Raw genomic sequence first — 17733 nt, 5'->3', positions numbered from 1 at the left:
AACCCGAATATGCATTAAGTGTCAATATTTTTATAAATGATTTCAGTAGGTGTGTGTTTTGTAGTTTGTTGTTGTTGTTTTTAATGGTCTTCAGTTTGGACTGCAGGTATTTGGACAAATACACGGGACAGTCCCGCAATCCTGTTAGCATTGTTAGCGATGCACATGTAAACCAATAGGCCGAGTTAGCGAGTTAGCACGTGTCCTGTGTCTGCAGCCAGAGAACCTGCTCTTGGCCTCCAAGTCTAAAGGAGCGGCGGTGAAACTGGCGGACTTCGGCCTCGCCATCGAGGTGGAGGGAGACCAGCAGGCCTGGTTCGGTGAGATAGATGCTAAAAAATAATAATAATAATAACATACTGTGTTTCTCGACTTTATTTCATGTTTTTTTTTTTATTTTTTTTATCTCTTAATTTCATTTTCCTTATTGTTATTTATTTTTCTTTTGTTTTGCCACTTCCATCACACAAAAGAGCAACTTAACACCTTAGCAACCACCTCGATCACTGCAGTAACCGCATAGCAACCCGTTACCACGGCAACAGACATTCGCTCTCATATTTCTCTTAACTTATTTATTTGGTAAGTTTGTTTGTTTTGCAATGATGTGTAAAACGCTCTCTCTCGCTCTGTGCGTGTGTGTGTGTGTGTGTGTGTTTGTTTGTTTGTTTGTTTGTTTGTTTACAGGCTTTGCGGGGACCCCTGGTTATCTGTCTCCAGAGGTCCTGAGGAAGGACCCATATGGGAAAGCAGTCGACCTCTGGGCCTGCGGTCAGTTTCCACCACTGCACTCCTTGTTTCCTCATCTCTCTCTTGTGTTTCATCTTTTATATTTTTATCTCTCTCTTGTGATGCATATTTTCTCTCTCGGGTGTTTTTTTTATTTTATTTTTTTTTACATCTCTCGGCTGTTTGCTTTTCTCTCTCAGGTTTCTTTTCCTTTTTAGGTGTTTTATATCTGTCTCTCTCCCTCAGGTGTGATTCTCTACATCTTATTGGTCGGCTATCCTCCGTTCTGGGATGAAGATCAACATCGTCTCTACCAGCAGATCAAAGCTGGAGCTTATGATGTAGGTCACATGACTCAACACGGCTCAACATGACATCACATGACCCGAACCCTGTAGCTTCTTCTGTTCCCTCTTCGCATCCTTTCCTTGTCTCCTTTCTTCGTGACCTTTTTGTTCTCCTTGCTTCCTTCGTTTGTCTCCTTCTGTCCTTCTCTCCTCACATCTCTCTTTCCTTTTCCTCTCACCTCCTTTTCTAGTCTTCATACTCTTTCCTCGCTTCCTCTTTGTGTCCTTATTTGACTCTTATCTCCTTTCCTTGCTACCTTCTTTGTCCCCTTTGCTTAATTTCCTCGTCTCTTCGTCGTTCCTCCTCGCTTCATCTCTTTTCTTGTCTCTTTAACCTCCAGTTATCTCCTGGTCTCCTCTCCTGGCATGTGTGACGGACTGACAAAAAGTCCACATGTTGTCAATAAAAGGAAAATTACTTTACAGTCATAGTGACTTTCTGTATTTGTGGTCATTTAAACATCTCTTTGTCTCCTCTCCTTGTGTCCTTGCCTCCTAGTTTCCTTCTCCAGAGTGGGACACAGTGACTCCTGAAGCCAAAGACCTCATTAATAAGATGTTGACCATCAATCCGGCCAAACGGATCACAGCTTCTGAGGCGCTCAAACACCCCTGGATCTCTGTGAGACTCCTGACCTTCACCTCCCTCGCTGTTATATGCTGTATATGATGATGATGATGATGATGATGATGATGACGGTGTTTCCTCTTCCTCCCAGCATCGCTCCACGGTGGCGTCCTGTATGCACAGACAGGAGACGGTCGAGTGTCTGAAGAAGTTCAACGCCAGGAGGAAACTCAAGGTGGGAAGTTTTTCAAAGTAAAGTGAGCGTGTGTTCGGAAGATAATCGTTTTTATTGATCAGTGAACTTCATGAAGAAAACCACCCGAGTCAGATCAATGCTCGGTGTGAGCAGCCTCAGTACACCTTCACTTTTCCTGGTTGTGTCTCTTTGAAGTTTTTTGTTTTGTTGTGTGTAGTTTTTCTGTGTCACTTAGACGTCAGTCTGCCACCAACAAATTTTTTTCATTATCAATATGTCTGACAAGAAGTTTCATTTGTGATTCATTCATTTGTTCTCATCAGAAACAATCAAAAAAATTGCATCTTTGTCCCCGGAAACCCAATTAAATACATTCAGATGTCTATTGTTGTCTGAAAAACAAGAAACGAGTAAATATTCATATTTGAGTTGGTGCTCGACTTTTGCTTAAAAAAAATGACACAAAAAAACCACATTACTGCCAGCTGATCCTTTTTCAGTTGACTAATGAATCATACCAGCGCCAGCCTCCAGCATATTCACAGCCTGAGTTCATATTTAACAGCAGTTTAACCGTTTACAGTCTTTACTGCTCAAAACATATTATTAAATGTGGTTCACGTGAATGTTGCCTGTTTTTTTTTTTTTAATTTGTTTTTTTTATGTGGTTTCTTACTTTAAATACATGAAATATAAAAGGCATAAATTTGTCTGCTGTAGGATATACTTCACATTTTCTTCCTCCCTTTCTTCCCCACCCACCGCCCCATCCTTCGTCTCTTCAGGGAGCCATTCTCACCACCATGTTGGCCACCAGAAATTTCTCCGGTAAGACCCGCAGCTCCTCCTCCCCCCCCCTCTCCCCGAGGTCAGAGGTCATGTGTTTTGTTTTTTCAGATTCACACCTCTCTCCAGGTGAACTGTTTTCCTGTTGGTTGTCGGGGAGCCACATGACCTTTGACCCGCAGGTTTGTGTTTCGGTAGCAGAAGGTTAAACAGAGAAATCCACGAGTCAGCTGCCAGCTTAGACACAATTAACAGGTTAGCTGTGTGTGTGTGTGTGTGTGTGTGTGTGTGTGTGTGTGTGTGTGTGTGTGTGTGTGTGTGTGTGTGTGCGCGTGTGTGCGCGTGCAGCTGTTGTAAAGTTTCAAACACACTGAGGATCCACAGGTCTAAAGATAGCGGCGAAGCCACCGACACACTCAGGCTGGGTTCATACTGAGACTCTGGACCGACACACCGGAACCAGAATCCAATCCGGTACTAGAGAGACCAGGATTAAAAGATGGCGGTCGCTCGCTTCATCAGAATAAATGCCGTTAGTGTGTAGAGCATAAGCCAAAGAGGTTCTACTGCACATGCTCCGAAGTGTTTTCCCAGTTAGCCCCGCCCACATCCTCCTGTTCGGCCAGTAAATAAAAAAATAAAAAAAAACTGTTGTGTGTTTGCGAGGTTGAAACTCATCAACGCAAAAAAATATTTCTCGAAAAAAAAAAAAAACTTTGTTTCAACTTCCAATTTCACAAATTTGTAGTTTATAAATTGGTAATAATTTTGAGAGCTGAATTTGTCTTTGTATGACGGAAAGAAAAAAAAACTGTAGATCTCCGAAGATCATTGTTAAAGTGAACGTAGTGCAGTTGATACTCTGAAATGTGCTGGAATAAAAGCATAAATTATCAGGAATACCAAAAACAGCAGTAAAGTATTATGAAATGATGTTAGAACTTTTTCGTGTCGGTCTGCCCTGGACAGAGTCTTCGGGCCGTTTTGTTTCCCGGTCTCGGTTCAGACAGAGGACAGGAGCAGAGATGACAAAGTGTTGTCAGATGCATCTGTTGGTTGTGAACGGTCAGGAATGTGTGCAGCGTTTCTGCTTTCCAACTATCTCAAGTTGATCCTAAATTTGGCCTCAGCTCTCTGTGAGTGACCCACAAGTCACGCCGGGAACTCCCTCCGTCTGTCCGTCCGTCCGTCGTGAGGAGGAGAATCAAAGCAGGAGGCTGCACCCCAGATTTAACACCGTGTATATATATATAAATTAATATATTAATTTTTATTTCTTTGACATGCTGTTTGTGGAGTATTTTTTTTTCATTTAAACACGTGACTCTCTCTTTCACTGGACTTTTCTTCTTCACATTTTTGGTTTTCTGTCTCAGGACATTTTACTGCTGATGTTCACATTTCTACATATTTTTGAAGCACTTCCTGCTCGTTGACTCGGTGAACAGCAGCAGACAGACGGTTTGCTGAAGGGCACGCAGGCGGCGGTTGTCAGTATGATTCCGTCTCTCCTCTTCTCTGCGCTCGTTCCTTTCTTTCTGACTCTGCTGCTTCTTTCTCTCCTTATTCTCCTCCCTCGTTCAGGAGGAAAAAGCGGAAGCAACAAGAAGGCCGATGGAGTCAAGGTAATGATGTCATCGGGAGTCGTACGACTGGCTGATATCTTTTAGTCTTGTTAAATGTATATTTGTATTTGAAATACTAAATACAAAAAAAAAAAAAAAATCCATGACTTTACTTTAACTTTACTTGTTTATCCTGTAATATCGGTAAACAAACATGTAATGATTGGTTTGCGACAAACCACACAGCCGCTGTAAAGAGATAAAAGGAGCTTTTTTTAATGTTCTCACCACTTCGGCTTACTTAGAAAAGACATATTTAACATTTTAGTGTGCTGTTATTCGCTGTGTTTCAGCCTCTGTGATGTGTGTCAGTTACAGCTGTTAACCAACACATTCGTAAACACTGAGATCTGATTACAGCTGCACAAAGATAACACTTTATTGAATCCTTGTCGGGGAGTGGGGGGGGCATTACAGCAGATCGGCAGGAGAGATAAATAAATAAATAAATAAATAAAATAAATGAATCAAATCCATCATATACTGTATGTTAGAAACCTGTAATTCAATGTTCATATAGGCTACTAATAATAAAGTCTACATTGTACAAATGAACAAGAGAAGCAACGTTGTTGTGATGATCATGTCGTTGTTGTTGTTGTTGTTGTTGTTGTTGTTTCAGGAATCGTCTGAAAGCACAAACACCACCATAGAGGATGAAGATACCAGAGGTGAAAACAGTCACATCCTCAGTAATCTTAAGAGCTGAGACGCTAAGATACGATGTTGACACCGCAATCACCTACTTCCTGTCGTCCTGCCTGCCTGTCTGTCTGTCTGTCTGTTCGTCTGTCAGTGAGGAAACAGGACATCATTAAAGTCACTGAGCAGCTTATCGAGGCGATCAGCAACGGAGATTTCGAGAGCTACACGTATGTTACCCTCTTTGTCCCCAATCATCTCCCTAATGAGACTCTTATTGTGAAAGTCCCCCCTTTAGACTGTAATCAGAAAAAGCTCTGTGATAGTAATCTGGCTCTTATTCTGAAAGTCTGTGAAGTAAAGTCTGTTTGAAGGTGGTTTTTTTTTTTTTTTTTTTTTGTGTCCCCTCAGTAAAATGTGTGACCCGGCCGTGACGGCGTTCGAGCCCGAGGCGTTGGGGAATCTGGTCGAAGGCCTGGACTTTCACCGCTTTTATTTTGAAAACTGTGAGCCAAATCGGACTTCCTGCTGCCTCGTGGTGTTTTAAAAGTTCTTAAGAGAGGAGCTGACACCTGCTAACTGTCTGTCTCTGTCCCCAGTATGGTCCAAGAACAGTAAACCGGTCCACACCACCATCCTGAACCCGCACATCCACCTGGTCGGGGACGAGGCCGCCTGCATCGCTTACATCAGAGTGACGCAGTACATCGACGCCAACGGGACGCCTCGCACCGCCCAATCAGAGGAGACCAGGGTGTGGCACCGCCGCGACGGGAAGTGGCAGATCGTGCACTTCCACCGCTCAGGCTCCGCCTCCACGCTCAGCAAGTAAGAGCAGGTGAACAGTCAACTGTCACGGTGGGTTCAGGGGGACTGGGAAAAAAACTGCATTACAACAAGCTTCATAAAACTTTCAACTTTACACAGGATCAATTAGTTATTGTCGGTATAATACTTTCATTAATTAAAACACAACAGCATCACTTATAAACTTCTAATTTAACCAATATGAAACTCGTAAGGTGTTAATTTTTCTGACATTTCTATGATGCAAACTTTAGATTTGGTTGATTGAGCGATTTGTTTTACGCGGAATCACACTGTAAAGCCGGCCTCCACACACCAGGGGGCGCTGCTGCAGATGGGGTCGAGAAGAAGGAGGCGTGGCAACATGTCCGATTTCTAAACTAATAAAGAACTTGTGAAATAAAGAGAAACTTTAACCTTAAATGATTTTTTTTCTTTTCTTTTTCTCTAGCTAACTCCCAGTGTGGGCGGGTCTTTGACGGGCCGCCATCGCCTTGACAACAGATTGATTCTGACGGATTGGTCTGACACCGACCATTTCGGATTTTGTTTGAGAGGTTTGAGAAAAGCAAAATGTATGAGGAGGCGACGGGGCCAGAAAGCTTCACTCCAACTTGTCCAGTAGTGAACCGCACAATCAGTCAATCAATCAATCAATCAATCAATCAATTGCTCAGCCAATCAGCTCCCTCCACTCAGCTCGTTTGGATTATCTAATCAGCTCTTCCGGTGTAGATTAGCTGCACAGCACAGATTGTAATAATGTTTGGAAACCTTGTATCTCCAATATTTCTCAACTTCCTCTGCAGGTTCAGGAAGTCGTTTAACAGAACTGAACACTACAGCGCCCCCTGTGGACTAAACATGTGACATTAGTGTTTTCAGGAAATTCTCTCTGGAATCTGGTTAGCCTAGCTTAGCACAAACACTGGCAGCAAGGGGATAGTGTTAGCCTAGCTCCATCAAAAAAAACAAAAAAAACACAAAAAAAACACTGTCTGATTTACAGCATGTGTTTTAATTGAACGTGTGTAGAAGTAGAAACGTTTTCTTTGTCAATAGATGTGTAGTTCTTCACCTCCACCTTTAGTTACTACTTTCTTAATTAGAAAAGCTTGAACTTGTTAATTAAAGCTTGTGAATTCACTCATATTAGTTTATAAACAGTCGTCAGCCTGAGGTCATTGCATAACTGAAAAATGACATGATATCCTGTGTAAATAATGATAATAAGTAGACTATAAGATCGCTGCTTTCTAGTCTTTTAAGGGAGATACAAGATTTCCACCTCAGAGTCATATTTATCCGGAGTAGCAAACTAAATAATAAAAAACATTATTATAATATTATATACAGAGTTTAAGAGTCGCAGTGATCACATATAGTTTTTTAGACCGGTTATCTCAAGATCACAACCAGAACAGGAACCAGGATTTCTGTCTGAGGAACAATAATAACCACAATTTTTTTCAATTTCAATATATTTAAACTGAAAGTATTCAGTTAAATACTAATATTATGTTGATTCTTAACTGTAAACTCCTCCGTGGTCTCTAAAATACATAATTTCCCAGAAAAATCTAAAACAGAAAATAGAAAATTAGAAGTAAATTAGTGTTTAAGACAAATTTCATTGTTGAGTTACTTCGTCTCAAGTATTTTTTTAAATATATATATATATATATATATAAAGCACGAGAACCACAAAATAAAACTTCTATTTTAAGAGAATTAAGTTGTGATCTTCAGTCCATTTTGCCTAAAAACCGATCAGCAGCTGAAGCTCTTATTCTCTGTATCTCTATTATATAACCGAGTAAACAGAATATTTAACGGAAACAACAGTGAGGTGTGACGTACGACGCTCATCTCGCATCTTCCATCGGGCTCGGAGAGCTCCAAAAGCTTCCACCTGCGATCTTCCACCAAACAGCCACACCTGCATTCAGATCAGCCGCCAACACCCCTCCCCTCGCCCCTCCCCCAGCCAGGTGCCCTAACGAGGAAGACCTTAACGAGGTACCTTAACGAGTTGTCTGTCCGCCGCCTGCACTCAACTCGGGCTTCATTAGCAGAAGAAACTTTATTGTTCGGACTGAATTTCCAAAAATGTTTTTAGATTTCGAAGCAGCCAGGTTCCTGTGACAGGAAGGAGGAAGCAGGGAAGGAAGGAAGGAAGGAAGGAAGGAAGGAAGACAGACAGACAGACAGACACGAGAGGGGAAAGAATAAAGGAAGGAAGGAAGAAGTAGCTCGGGAATGAGTGAAGGAGTAAAACACGAGAATGAGCAAATTACACTCCCTGATTTTGTTTTAGTATCTACTTTAGAAATAGAAGACATATAATAACACCTTTAATCTTCATTAATTTAAATGTAAACTATCAAAATGTCTCTAACATGTGATGATAATTACATTTATAAGCAATACGTGTATTTATTTAAACATGCGCTGCAACAAAATCAGAGAATGTATGTGAATGTGAGTTGTTTCAGGTTTGGACCCCCGCGAACATGATCGCTGGTCTGTTTTCGTGGGGATCCAAAATGGCGCCAGGATTTACAAAACTGACTCTTTGTTGTTTTGAGAACTTTTGAAGTTCTGGATTGATGCTGCACAAAGCAAAACGGGAGTCGCAGTGATGCTCGGACAGCCAATCAGATTCACCGACACCGTCACTCGTCATCTGTCACCGGCGCACAAAGGCCATCAATCACAACAAAGTACGGAGTCCCAGAAGCGGCAAACATCACTGATGACTTTTAAATGAATGTAATTTAATTCAAATCGATTTTTTTTTTTTTTTATATATATATATATATGTATATATATATATATATATATATATATATATATATATCAAAAATGTTGTCAGTGATGGTGAGAAACAAAAACTTACAAATCATTATTTATTTCTGGATCTTCATCCTTAAAAACAGGATATTAAAGGAGTTTCATTAATAGCTGGACATTTGAGTAGGATATGATCTTTAAATATAAACTTTAGTTGCCAGTGAGGCATCACATTGTCATTTTAAATAGAATTATCCACTTAATAATGTTGGAAGTTAAATATCTTCATGTTTAGAAGAAAAAAAAAGGGGGGGATTAAAGGAAGATTAAAGCCTGTGCCGAGAAAAAAAAAAAAAAAAGAAATCACTTCAAGTTTTAAAAACGCCAGTAAATTAATTTAATCTTTTAAATTCATGATTATTTATTTTTGTGCTTTTTGACTCTTCTTGGACTCCGTACTGCAGGACAATCTGAAATCCTTTTGTATCGGTCGCTGTGTGAAACCTCATATCTCTGTTGGGGATTTGTTGTTGTTTTTGTTGTTGTTGTTTGGAGCCATTAAAATCTAAAAACTCTAATTTTTTTTTTTTTTAAACATTCTGATTCAAAATAGAAATTGCACCCTGGATTGTGAAGTTAAACACTCAGAGTCGCTGTATTCATCAGTTTTATTGGTACATTTTTGATTTCAGGAGATGTGAGGTTTTGTGATTCGGGCGGCATTTTAAAATCGTTGGATTTTTGACTGGAGTTCTGCACGGAGAGCTTGTATTTCTTCCTCATCGGTGATGGTGTTTACTTTCTGTACAGATTCTGTGATTAACTGCATGCTGGACTTGACTTCGTGTTCTGTGTTTCGGCTTCAGCCTCTGCTGTGTTTTTGCCGTTCGCGGCTGGTCGGGCTGTTTTTCCCGCTTCTCCGGCGACTCGTCGCACACTTTGTTAGCTTTTGTTAGCATTCCTGACTGGGAGCAATTGTGTCAGCTGGCCGAGAGCTAACGAAAGGCCAGCGGTGCTGCCTTTGATATTCTGCGACTTTTGGACCCGTTGTGTTTTGTCTCAGAGGCTTTAAGCAGCTTTTTACCGTCGAGAGAATGTAGAACTTTGTACAATCAGATTCTTACTATGATGATGATATTATTATTCTCAATATATCGCGTTTGTATATTGAAAAGCTTTTTAATGTTTGAATCAGACTACCAGTGCTGGCGTTGTGTGAATCACCCCGTAGAGAAAACATTGTGTATTAATAGCTTTATTATTTTTGTTAGTATGATATGCATTATAGAGTGTGACACGAGTTCCCTTAGCAACTGCTGAATGTGTTTGCCACAGCGCTGCTGCCCTTTATTTTACTTGACATCTCGGTGCCATTTGGCGTCCCGGTTTAGGAAATATTCAGAGAGACTAAATGGAGGCTGAATAATCGAGTCAGACGTCGACGGGTGGTTACATCTGGTTGACTTTTCATCGACCAGACAAGCTACTTCGTCATCGCTAAACCAGGAGGGCGGGGCCAACACTGGGGGCGGGGCTTGTACTGGTGCTCACCTGTTTGCCATACAGTCTCAAAGTCCCACACCCACAGACCAAACCTAACTGACACAGGAAGCGATGCAGAAAATGGCATTTGGAAAATCGCAAAAAATTACGAAACCTCGTTCAGTTGAACCTTTTGGTAATATTTCTAACCCAGATTTATAAAAAAAAAAAAAATTGTGTTATATTTATTATTTGCATCATCGAGTTCAAGAGCTCTGCCGCTGCTGCAGGACTCTGGAATCCTGTTTGGATTGAAGGTTCCTTTCAAAAATGATGATATATTACTCTTTACTACCATAAAATAAAGACGTTGAATCACAACATTCAACAGAAAATAAAATCTCATCTGCAGCTGACACCAGAGTCAGAAGGAGATCTGATTTTAAACTGTTCGTATCAGCGCTTCGATCCGACTCGATGGATTTCTCTACTCGCTGAAAGGTTTTTCTCGTGTTTCCTTTCAGTTTTTCTGGTTTCTTTGGGGATATAAATCATCCTGAGCTTCAAAAATAGGGAATTTTCCCGAAAAATCACACTCCAAACACAAATTTTTACTGATAATCCTGTTCAGCCTCCTCGTCAATACATTTTCACCCGACTGCAGCGTGACCAGCATCGGGACTCCAAATGGCGCCTCCAGAATGAACGCCTGTTTTCTACAATAGACTAGTTTGTGTTTTCTAAAGGAACACCTCCACTTTGACCTTTTACGACATTTGAAAGTATTTATTGTTGGTGGAAATCTTTGAGCATCAGGGATGAAAAAACGGTTCCTGCAAATATCCAGAGATGTCTTTTCTTTTTCTTTTTTTTTTTTTTTATAACTATTTTGGTGTTTATGCTTGAAACTGAAGAAGTCATCATGAAGTAGATTTCACATGTTATTCCTTATGGACAGACGCTGTGATGTTTTTCCTGTGTTTTCATGCTCAACGAATGCAAAGCAGCGACTTCCAAGTCGACGACACTTTGCCGTCGTTGTTGGATCAAAAAGACGATGAGAATGTTTTGTCTCCTGATCTGGTTTTCTGACTCTTTAGCAGCAGCTACTTTGGTTTGATGCTAAAGACTCGGACAGGTCGGGAGTTTCTGTTTTCAAGCCTCACCTGCAGCACTGAGTTTTCTTTTCGACGTGACGGGAAACAGGAGGACGGATTTATTTCCCCTACAGGAGCAGAATGAGGTCATCTTAGACGCCTGAAACTAAACTGATGCCATTTATTTATCACGTTTTCTTTGTGATTGATGTCCGTACGTTGTGTTGTTTCACAACCTTCTCTCGACATTTATGTATTTCTGCTGAAATTCTCGGGCTAATTTCCCACGGAAACGTTCACATGACCTCATGTACCAATCAAAATCTACAATATCAGAGAATAGAACAAAAAACTCTGAATATTCAAAATTGTACTTCAGACTTTAAACTATTCAGTTGTACTTTTTGTACATTTTATGGTATGACTATTGTTTTAAAACCTTTCTTTACGCTGAATCCTATTTTAAAATACTGCCCTTTCGTCTAAAACAGTTTTGAAAACCTCTGTGTATTTAATACGCGTGTAATCGGGGGAAATAATCTGGCCTTCAAGTCATTAAACCCACAACCATTTCCAGAAATATCAAGTCAGACACGACCTCATCGACCAACCAAAGTCCATACAAATTTTGGGGGTATTTTAGTTTAATATAATCGAATGTATTTTCTTTTTTTTTTTTAATTTAATTATTTTATTAAAGGTCCGGTCTGAATCTGTGTTTGAACCTGCTCACGGGCTTTTACATTGTTTGATCTTTGGATCGTCCTTCCAGAAATGGAAACAATTTTCCAAAAAAAGAGATTATAAATGAGTAAAATATCCATCGATAAGTAAAAATTTGTGTTTAAACTTGTGGATACTTCAATTTAAAAAAAAATGTTTTTTAATCTATTTCTCTGTAAAAAAAAAAAAAAGTTAAATCCAAAGGTCAAAGGTCACAGAGACTCTGTCCTCACTGTTTCCCGCCCACAGTTTTTATCCTCTGCCGAATGAATAATCAGTGATCAATAATCTGCTCCTTCCCATCCACTCATCTTTTTCTACTATGATGGATATTGTACTGTACTGTATTAACTGGACTAATGCTGCATGCTCAGTGTGTAACTGTGTGTGTGTGTGTGTGTGTGTGTGTGTGAGAGAGAGCGAGTGTGTGTTTTTAATCTTTTTCTTTTGTAGTTTTTGGAGTAATTTCTTCTTCTTCTGCATCGTGTTCAAAGTGTTTCTGTAAATAAACTGAGGTGTTCAAACGCTGCCTTCTGATTGGTCTGTTTTCACCCTCGTTACAGTTAAAAAAGAAGCAGGTGGTTTTAAAAAGGTTCAATTTCAACATAAATCTGCAAAAACTTTCAGATTTTTGTTCAAAGACATAAAAAACTGATTCATGATTCAACTGATAAATTGATTTCTGCTGTTGAAGTCTGTTGGAGAGAAAATCATTCAGAGATTTCAAGAACAAGTCAACATATTTTTAGAATATGATCTTCTCAGGACGTTTTTTTATCGATGTTGTCTAACTACCAAATGTGTGATTTTTCTAGATAGATTTAAAATATTACATAAATATTACAAAAATAATTACAAAAAGGATATAGCATCAGTAGATAATAAATAGATGTATATCAAGAAGAAGAAAAAAACAAATAAACAGTAGCCTAAATTTGAACCTCAAGATCTGTATGTTTTCTCCTAAACTAAATAGTTTGTATATCTGTAAAAAAAAATAATACTCGGGTACACATACAAATCATAATCAAAATGATACAAGAATTATCATCCTACACATGAACTTAAAAATAAAAGTAACCTGCTCATCATGCAGAATGGCCCATTTCAAAATTACAGATATTATTGTAATACACTGATTGATGCATGAATGTGTTCATCACTTATAGGAAATCTTTTCCTATTTTAGTGGTGGGTGTTTTTAATCTGTACTAATACAAAGTAATTTAACGGTTGGTTTAAATTTTTTGTTATTGTTCTAAATTGGCCAAAGTAATGTTGTTGTCAGATTATAATAAATGCAGTAAAAAATATAGATAGATAGATAGATAGATAGATAGATAGATAGATAGATAGATAGATAGATAGATAGATAGATAGATAGATAGATAGTTTATTAACCCCCAAGGGGAATTTTTTTTAAATTGAAATATAATATTTGCCCCCCTGAAAGAAAGATGAAGCAGCATAAAATACTCCAAGTATAAATAGTAATAGTAATAATGATAATAATAAATAAATACTTTAAATCGCTTTAATTAAATTTTTCTTTATTGTGTAATAATAATAATAAATACATATTTTTCTAACTTGCCTTAATTTTAATTTAATATAATTCATTTTATTGTCTAATTATAATAGTAAAAATAATAAATACTTTTTTTCCCCCTTTTTTTTAAAAGTCGCTTTAATTATATTAAATTTTATTTGATGGTGTGTTTCGTGTACAAACCACGTGGCGGCAGCAGCTCATTCCCGCGCCGGATCCAGTCAACTTTGCCCCCGGAAGCGGAAATTCTTTCCTTTCTTGTTTCTGCTTGGTAAAGAGACACACATAGGTGAGTCCTGCTCGGAGGTTTTATCCAACTTAAATCTACTTTTCAGGTGACCATCCGGTGATTTAACGTGTCTCGGCCGAACCTGTGACTGTATTAGTGCCTGTTGGTGGTGGAATTGTTTCTCTGCGTAAAAAATAAATGTCTTGTTTTTGGTATGTTTTTCTCTCCGGGTTTCTGCTTCTGTTTCCTCCGATGTGTCGCCATTTTAGCTCCCGAGCTCAAAGTCCAGAAGCGGGAAAACAAAACAAACGTCACACTTCGAGTATATTTTATTATTATTTATAGTTCGGTGTGGTGAAGCTTCTGCAGTTTTTTGGTTTTTTTTTTAATCGGATTAAAAACCGGTCCGGTGGCGTCACGGTTGCTGGCGGAAGCTAATGAGCTTAGCATCCAGGCTAGCGCCTCGTCTGCTGCGCATGTTCGGTTTAAATCTCGGTTGGTCCAAAAGTTTTCAGAACTTTTCCCGTTAAAAAGTCAAAATCTCCACTTTTTTTTTTTTTTAAGCCTGTTTGGCATCTTGTCGTAGCCCGACTTCAGCCGCCACGTGACCAGCTTCACCCCGGTAGTTCTGTTATCGGACAGCCTCCCACGTTTTTCTGTTAAGAAGTGACCAGGGCACAGTGGTTCTATTATCGGACAGCCTTCACGTTTTCTGTTAAGATGTGACCAGGGCATAGTGGTTCTATTATCGGACAGCCTCAACGTTTCTGTTAAGATGTGACCAGGGCATAGTGGTTCTATTATCGGACAGCCTCAACGTTTTTCTGTTAAGAAGTGACCAGGGCTCAGTGGTTCTATTATCGGACAGCCTCAACGTTTCTGTTAAGATGTGACCAGGGCATAGTGGTTCTATTATCGGACAGCCTCAACGTTTCTGTTAAGATGTGACCAGGGCATAGTGGTTCTATTATCGGACAGCCTTCACGTTTTCTGTTAAGATGAGACCAGGGCATAGTGGTTCTATTATCGGACAGCCTTCACGTTTTCTGTTAAGATGAGACCAGGGCATAGTGGTTCTATTATCGGACAGCCTCCCACGTTTTTCTGTTAAGTGACCAGGGCATAGTGGTTCTATTATCGGACAGCCTCGACGTTTCTGTTAAGATGTGACCAGGGCTCAGTGGTTCTATTATCGGACAGCCTTCACGTTTTTTTTTTTCCAAGATGTGACCAGGACACAGTTAGTTTACTTTTCATGAGCTTTTAAAATTATGTTTGATGGGAGGAAATGTTACTGAACCGCCTGAAGCTTTATGAAAAAGGAAATGTGATCAGATCCAGAGATAAATAGTTTAATTGCAATTTGTGTGTTTAATGGTGCAGACAGTCTGCAAAGGTAATCAGTGAAGGTTATTGGCAAAATGTGCAATGAACCTTTGTTGTACGCCCTGATCTTCAGGTGGTTTCATTAGTGAATATCTGCTGATTGAGTTTCTGATGGTTTGTTTTGTCTCAAAATTTGCAGGAAGTTGTTAAAATGCATGTTTGTAGTCTGTAAACACCTGACGGTTTTATTTTACCTGCACCAAAAGGAACAAAACTTGCTGCTGGATAAAATGATCAAGTAAATCTAAAAGAACCTTATAAAACTCACAAGGTGTGAATAAAGTAGAGTAAAAGATTCACAGACGTTAAAAAATAGATCTCAAGTCTGTTTGCATGTTTTTGCTGTTTTCACTGAATCAAAGACAAAATAAACGTGAATTTCTGTCATTATTTATTTATTGTCGTTTCCCGGATGTGAATAATAAACAGAATTTATTTTGACAAAACATTTAAACGTCACTCAGGACTTTTAAAGTTTTGTCAAATACTGTTTAATGTTGATGCATCTGTCTCACCCTTCCTCCACCTCCTCCTCAGCAGACGATGGCTCCTCGTAAAGGAAAGGAGAAGAAGGAGGAGCAGGTCATCAGTCTCGGTCCTCAGGTGGCCGAAGGAGAAAACGTGTTCGGAGTTTGTCACATTTTCGCCTCCTTCAACGACACCTTCGTCCACGTCACCGATCTCTCCGGGAAGTACGTTCAGCCACAAAGCGTGGTTTTTTTTTTTTACATTTACACAAAAAGCAAATCAAAAGCTTGTAACCCAAGTTCGTCCTTGCGAGCTCGCCTTTGATTGGCCTGACCAGGTGTGTTTCTTTCCGTTTCCAGGGAGACGATCTGCCGCGTGACCGGCGGGATGAAGGTGAAGGCGGACAGAGACGAGTCGTCTCCGTACGCCGCCATGTTGGCAGCTCAGGACGTCGCTCAGCGCTGCAAAGAGCTGGGAATCACAGCGCTGCACATCAAGCTGAGAGCCACCGGAGGGAACAGGTGAGCGCACATCTGTCCAGCTGTTTCACTCCTCGCTGTCAAGTCTGTGAGAATTTTACTCACGGATGTCGTGTTTCGTGGAATTATGTGACGACGACTGCAGGATGTGACTTCTAGTTTTAACTGCAGTTAATCAACCGAAGAAAAGAAAAAAAAACAATTTCCATCATCTTTCAACTGTTTTCTGTCTTCCTGTCGATCAGACGAGTAATTATCGATGCAATAATCGGCAGAATAATAAGTGAAAATGTCGTATTTAATTTTGATAAAAGTTTCTGTTTGCTGTAAATCAACCTGAAACGTTTGTATGAAATTAAACCAGTTGTTTGTTTTTGATCTTTAAGACAAACTGTTTGAATATTTCGGATTGAAAAAGAAACATTTAAGAACGAGGATCAATATGTTCACGGTTTTATTTTTTTTTTATTTTTTTTTACCTGCTCGGGTGATGAAGCGACCTGAAGGTTTATTTATTTATTTTTCTTTCAGGACAAAGACTCCCGGTCCCGGAGCTCAGTCGGCCCTCCGAGCTCTGGCTCGATCTGGCATGAAGATCGGACGTATCGGTACGTTAACGATCACACGATGCGATCAGGTGATCAAGACCTGCAGCAGGTCAAAGGTCAAACTGCAGGCTACCAAAAAAAAACTACCCAAACTGCTTCAGCATTTATCAGCTTAAATGCCCTGAAGCATCATGGGAACTGTAGTGCAAAAGCTTGCAAATTGAAGGAATAATGTCCACTAAAAGCATTTAACCGACTCCACGTCGACTTTGAAATCTTGTAAAGAAAAGAGAAAATAAGTAATGTAACAAGTCTCTGCAGCAAAAGTAGAGTTAAAGACATGTAGAGGCGAGTTAAAGCTGCAGATTCACAACTAAAAGCAGGACGAGGAGCTTTCAGAGGAATAAAACCAAACGAGTATTTCTCTGAAAAGTTTATGTCATAGAAGAAGTCACGAATAAGAAAAATCTCAAGCTACAGGAACTGAAGGAAGAGACGGTTTGGTTGTCAGTTTGGTCAACTGGCCCTTTTTAACTTTGTGCAGTTCAGGTTTTAAACGGAAATGTTAAATAACAAGTCTAAATGTTTCCCGTCGTTCATATCTGATTAGTGTCTGACTTCCTGTTTTCTCCGTTTCCTCTTTGTGTTCAGAGGACGTCACTCCGATCCCGTCAGACTCCACCAGGAGGAAGGGTGGACGCCGCGGTCGTCGACTGTAAACTGTAGTTCGAGATTTTCCCACAATAAAAAGATGAAAATCAGACCGTCTGAACTCCCGAGTCTCTGTTCAGCTGATAAATCATGTGATCAGAAACTGAAAAAAAAACAAGATTAAACTTTTAATTTGAAGTTCTGATGAGCAGGCGTCAGTCCAGAAGAGTTTTAACATGTTTTAAATTGTTATCCCTGGTTTTGGGTGCAGTTCAGGTTGTTGGCAGCAGGGGGTCCAAAAACTACCATCGTATAGTTTGTTACACAAAATGTTGTCGAAAATGTCAAAGAAATGTCATACAAACGGGGTTTTTTTTGCCCAAAAAGTCAAACTACAGCATGTCGTCCAAAATTTGAAGAGAAAAACAAAAGTCTCACTTTGTCCAAAATATATATATAAAAAAAGAAAGTGTTTTAACATGTTTTAAATTGTGATGGTGTTTTTGTGCCCAGTGGGTGCAGTTCAGGCTGTTGGCAGCAGGGGGCAGCATCAGTCTGGTTGGACAATAATCTGATCCTCAGGAGGCAAAGATGAGCTGTAAAGATTATTAAATTAAAATGAACTGGT

The 17733-nt window shown here is 39.6% G+C and overlaps 2 protein-coding genes across 4 annotated transcripts in view; both read left to right on the top strand.

Moving 5' to 3' along the window:
- The window catches only part of LOC138213657 (calcium/calmodulin-dependent protein kinase type II subunit alpha), a 23887-nt gene extending 11563 nt beyond the window's left edge, over positions 1-12324 (top strand). The window contains exons 7-18 of one of the 2 annotated variants that reach the window (XM_069174902.1): positions 218-320; positions 688-771; positions 976-1070; positions 1576-1698; positions 1796-1879; positions 2626-2668; positions 4211-4251; positions 4874-4922; positions 5048-5123; positions 5305-5399; positions 5493-5731; positions 6152-12324. In XM_069174902.1, the coding sequence (XP_069031003.1) occupies positions 218-320; positions 688-771; positions 976-1070; positions 1576-1698; positions 1796-1879; positions 2626-2668; positions 4211-4251; positions 4874-4922; positions 5048-5123; positions 5305-5399; positions 5493-5725 (1026 nt within the window). In that variant the 3' untranslated portion in view covers positions 5726-5731; positions 6152-12324. The remainder of the gene's footprint in view (positions 1-217; positions 321-687; positions 772-975; positions 1071-1575; positions 1699-1795; positions 1880-2625; positions 2669-4210; positions 4252-4873; positions 4923-5047; positions 5124-5304; positions 5400-5492; positions 5732-6151) is intronic. The other variant, XM_069174901.1, reaches the window with a different exon arrangement.
- A 1221-nt stretch (positions 12325-13545) lies between these two features.
- Positions 13546-17215, top strand: rps14 (ribosomal protein S14). Of its 2 annotated transcripts, none has more exons than XM_069174830.1 (5): positions 13546-13633; positions 15497-15651; positions 15787-15948; positions 16438-16514; positions 17106-17215. In XM_069174830.1, exons 2-5 carry the CDS (start codon positions 15503-15505, stop codon positions 17171-17173), a joined length of 456 nt encoding a protein of 151 aa, XP_069030931.1. In that variant the 5' UTR covers positions 13546-13633; positions 15497-15502; the 3' UTR covers positions 17174-17215. The 2 variants fall into 2 exon arrangements, with proteins under 2 accessions (XP_069030931.1, XP_069030933.1); XM_069174832.1 differs by having other exon boundaries at positions 13565-13633; positions 15500-15651.
- Positions 17216-17733: the final 518 nt, after the last annotated feature.

The sequence above is a fragment of the Embiotoca jacksoni genome, unplaced genomic scaffold (assembly GCF_022577435.1).
Source record: "Embiotoca jacksoni isolate LCO1_2020_lvr unplaced genomic scaffold, fEmbJac1.0.p SCAF_62, whole genome shotgun sequence".
In the NCBI taxonomy this organism is placed as follows: Eukaryota; Metazoa; Chordata; class Actinopteri; family Embiotocidae; genus Embiotoca; species Embiotoca jacksoni.
The sequence above is the reverse complement of the archived record's forward strand: the minus strand, read 5'-3'. Positions and strand labels throughout refer to the sequence as shown.

What these genes read in the sequence shown, in the direction of transcription:
- rps14 (XM_069174830.1), top strand. Translation starts at nt 15,503, where the DNA reads ATGGCTCCTCGTAAAGGAAAGGAGAAGAAGGAGGAGCAGGTCATCAGT. An exon ending in GTCACCGATCTCTCCGGGAA is followed by an intron (nt 15,652 to 15,786) that starts GTACGTTCAGCC and finishes TTCCGTTTCCAG; the next exon opens with GGAGACGATCTGCCGCGTGA. An exon ending in CATGAAGATCGGACGTATCG is followed by an intron (nt 16,515 to 17,105) that starts GTACGTTAACGA and finishes CTTTGTGTTCAG; the next exon opens with AGGACGTCACTCCGATCCCG.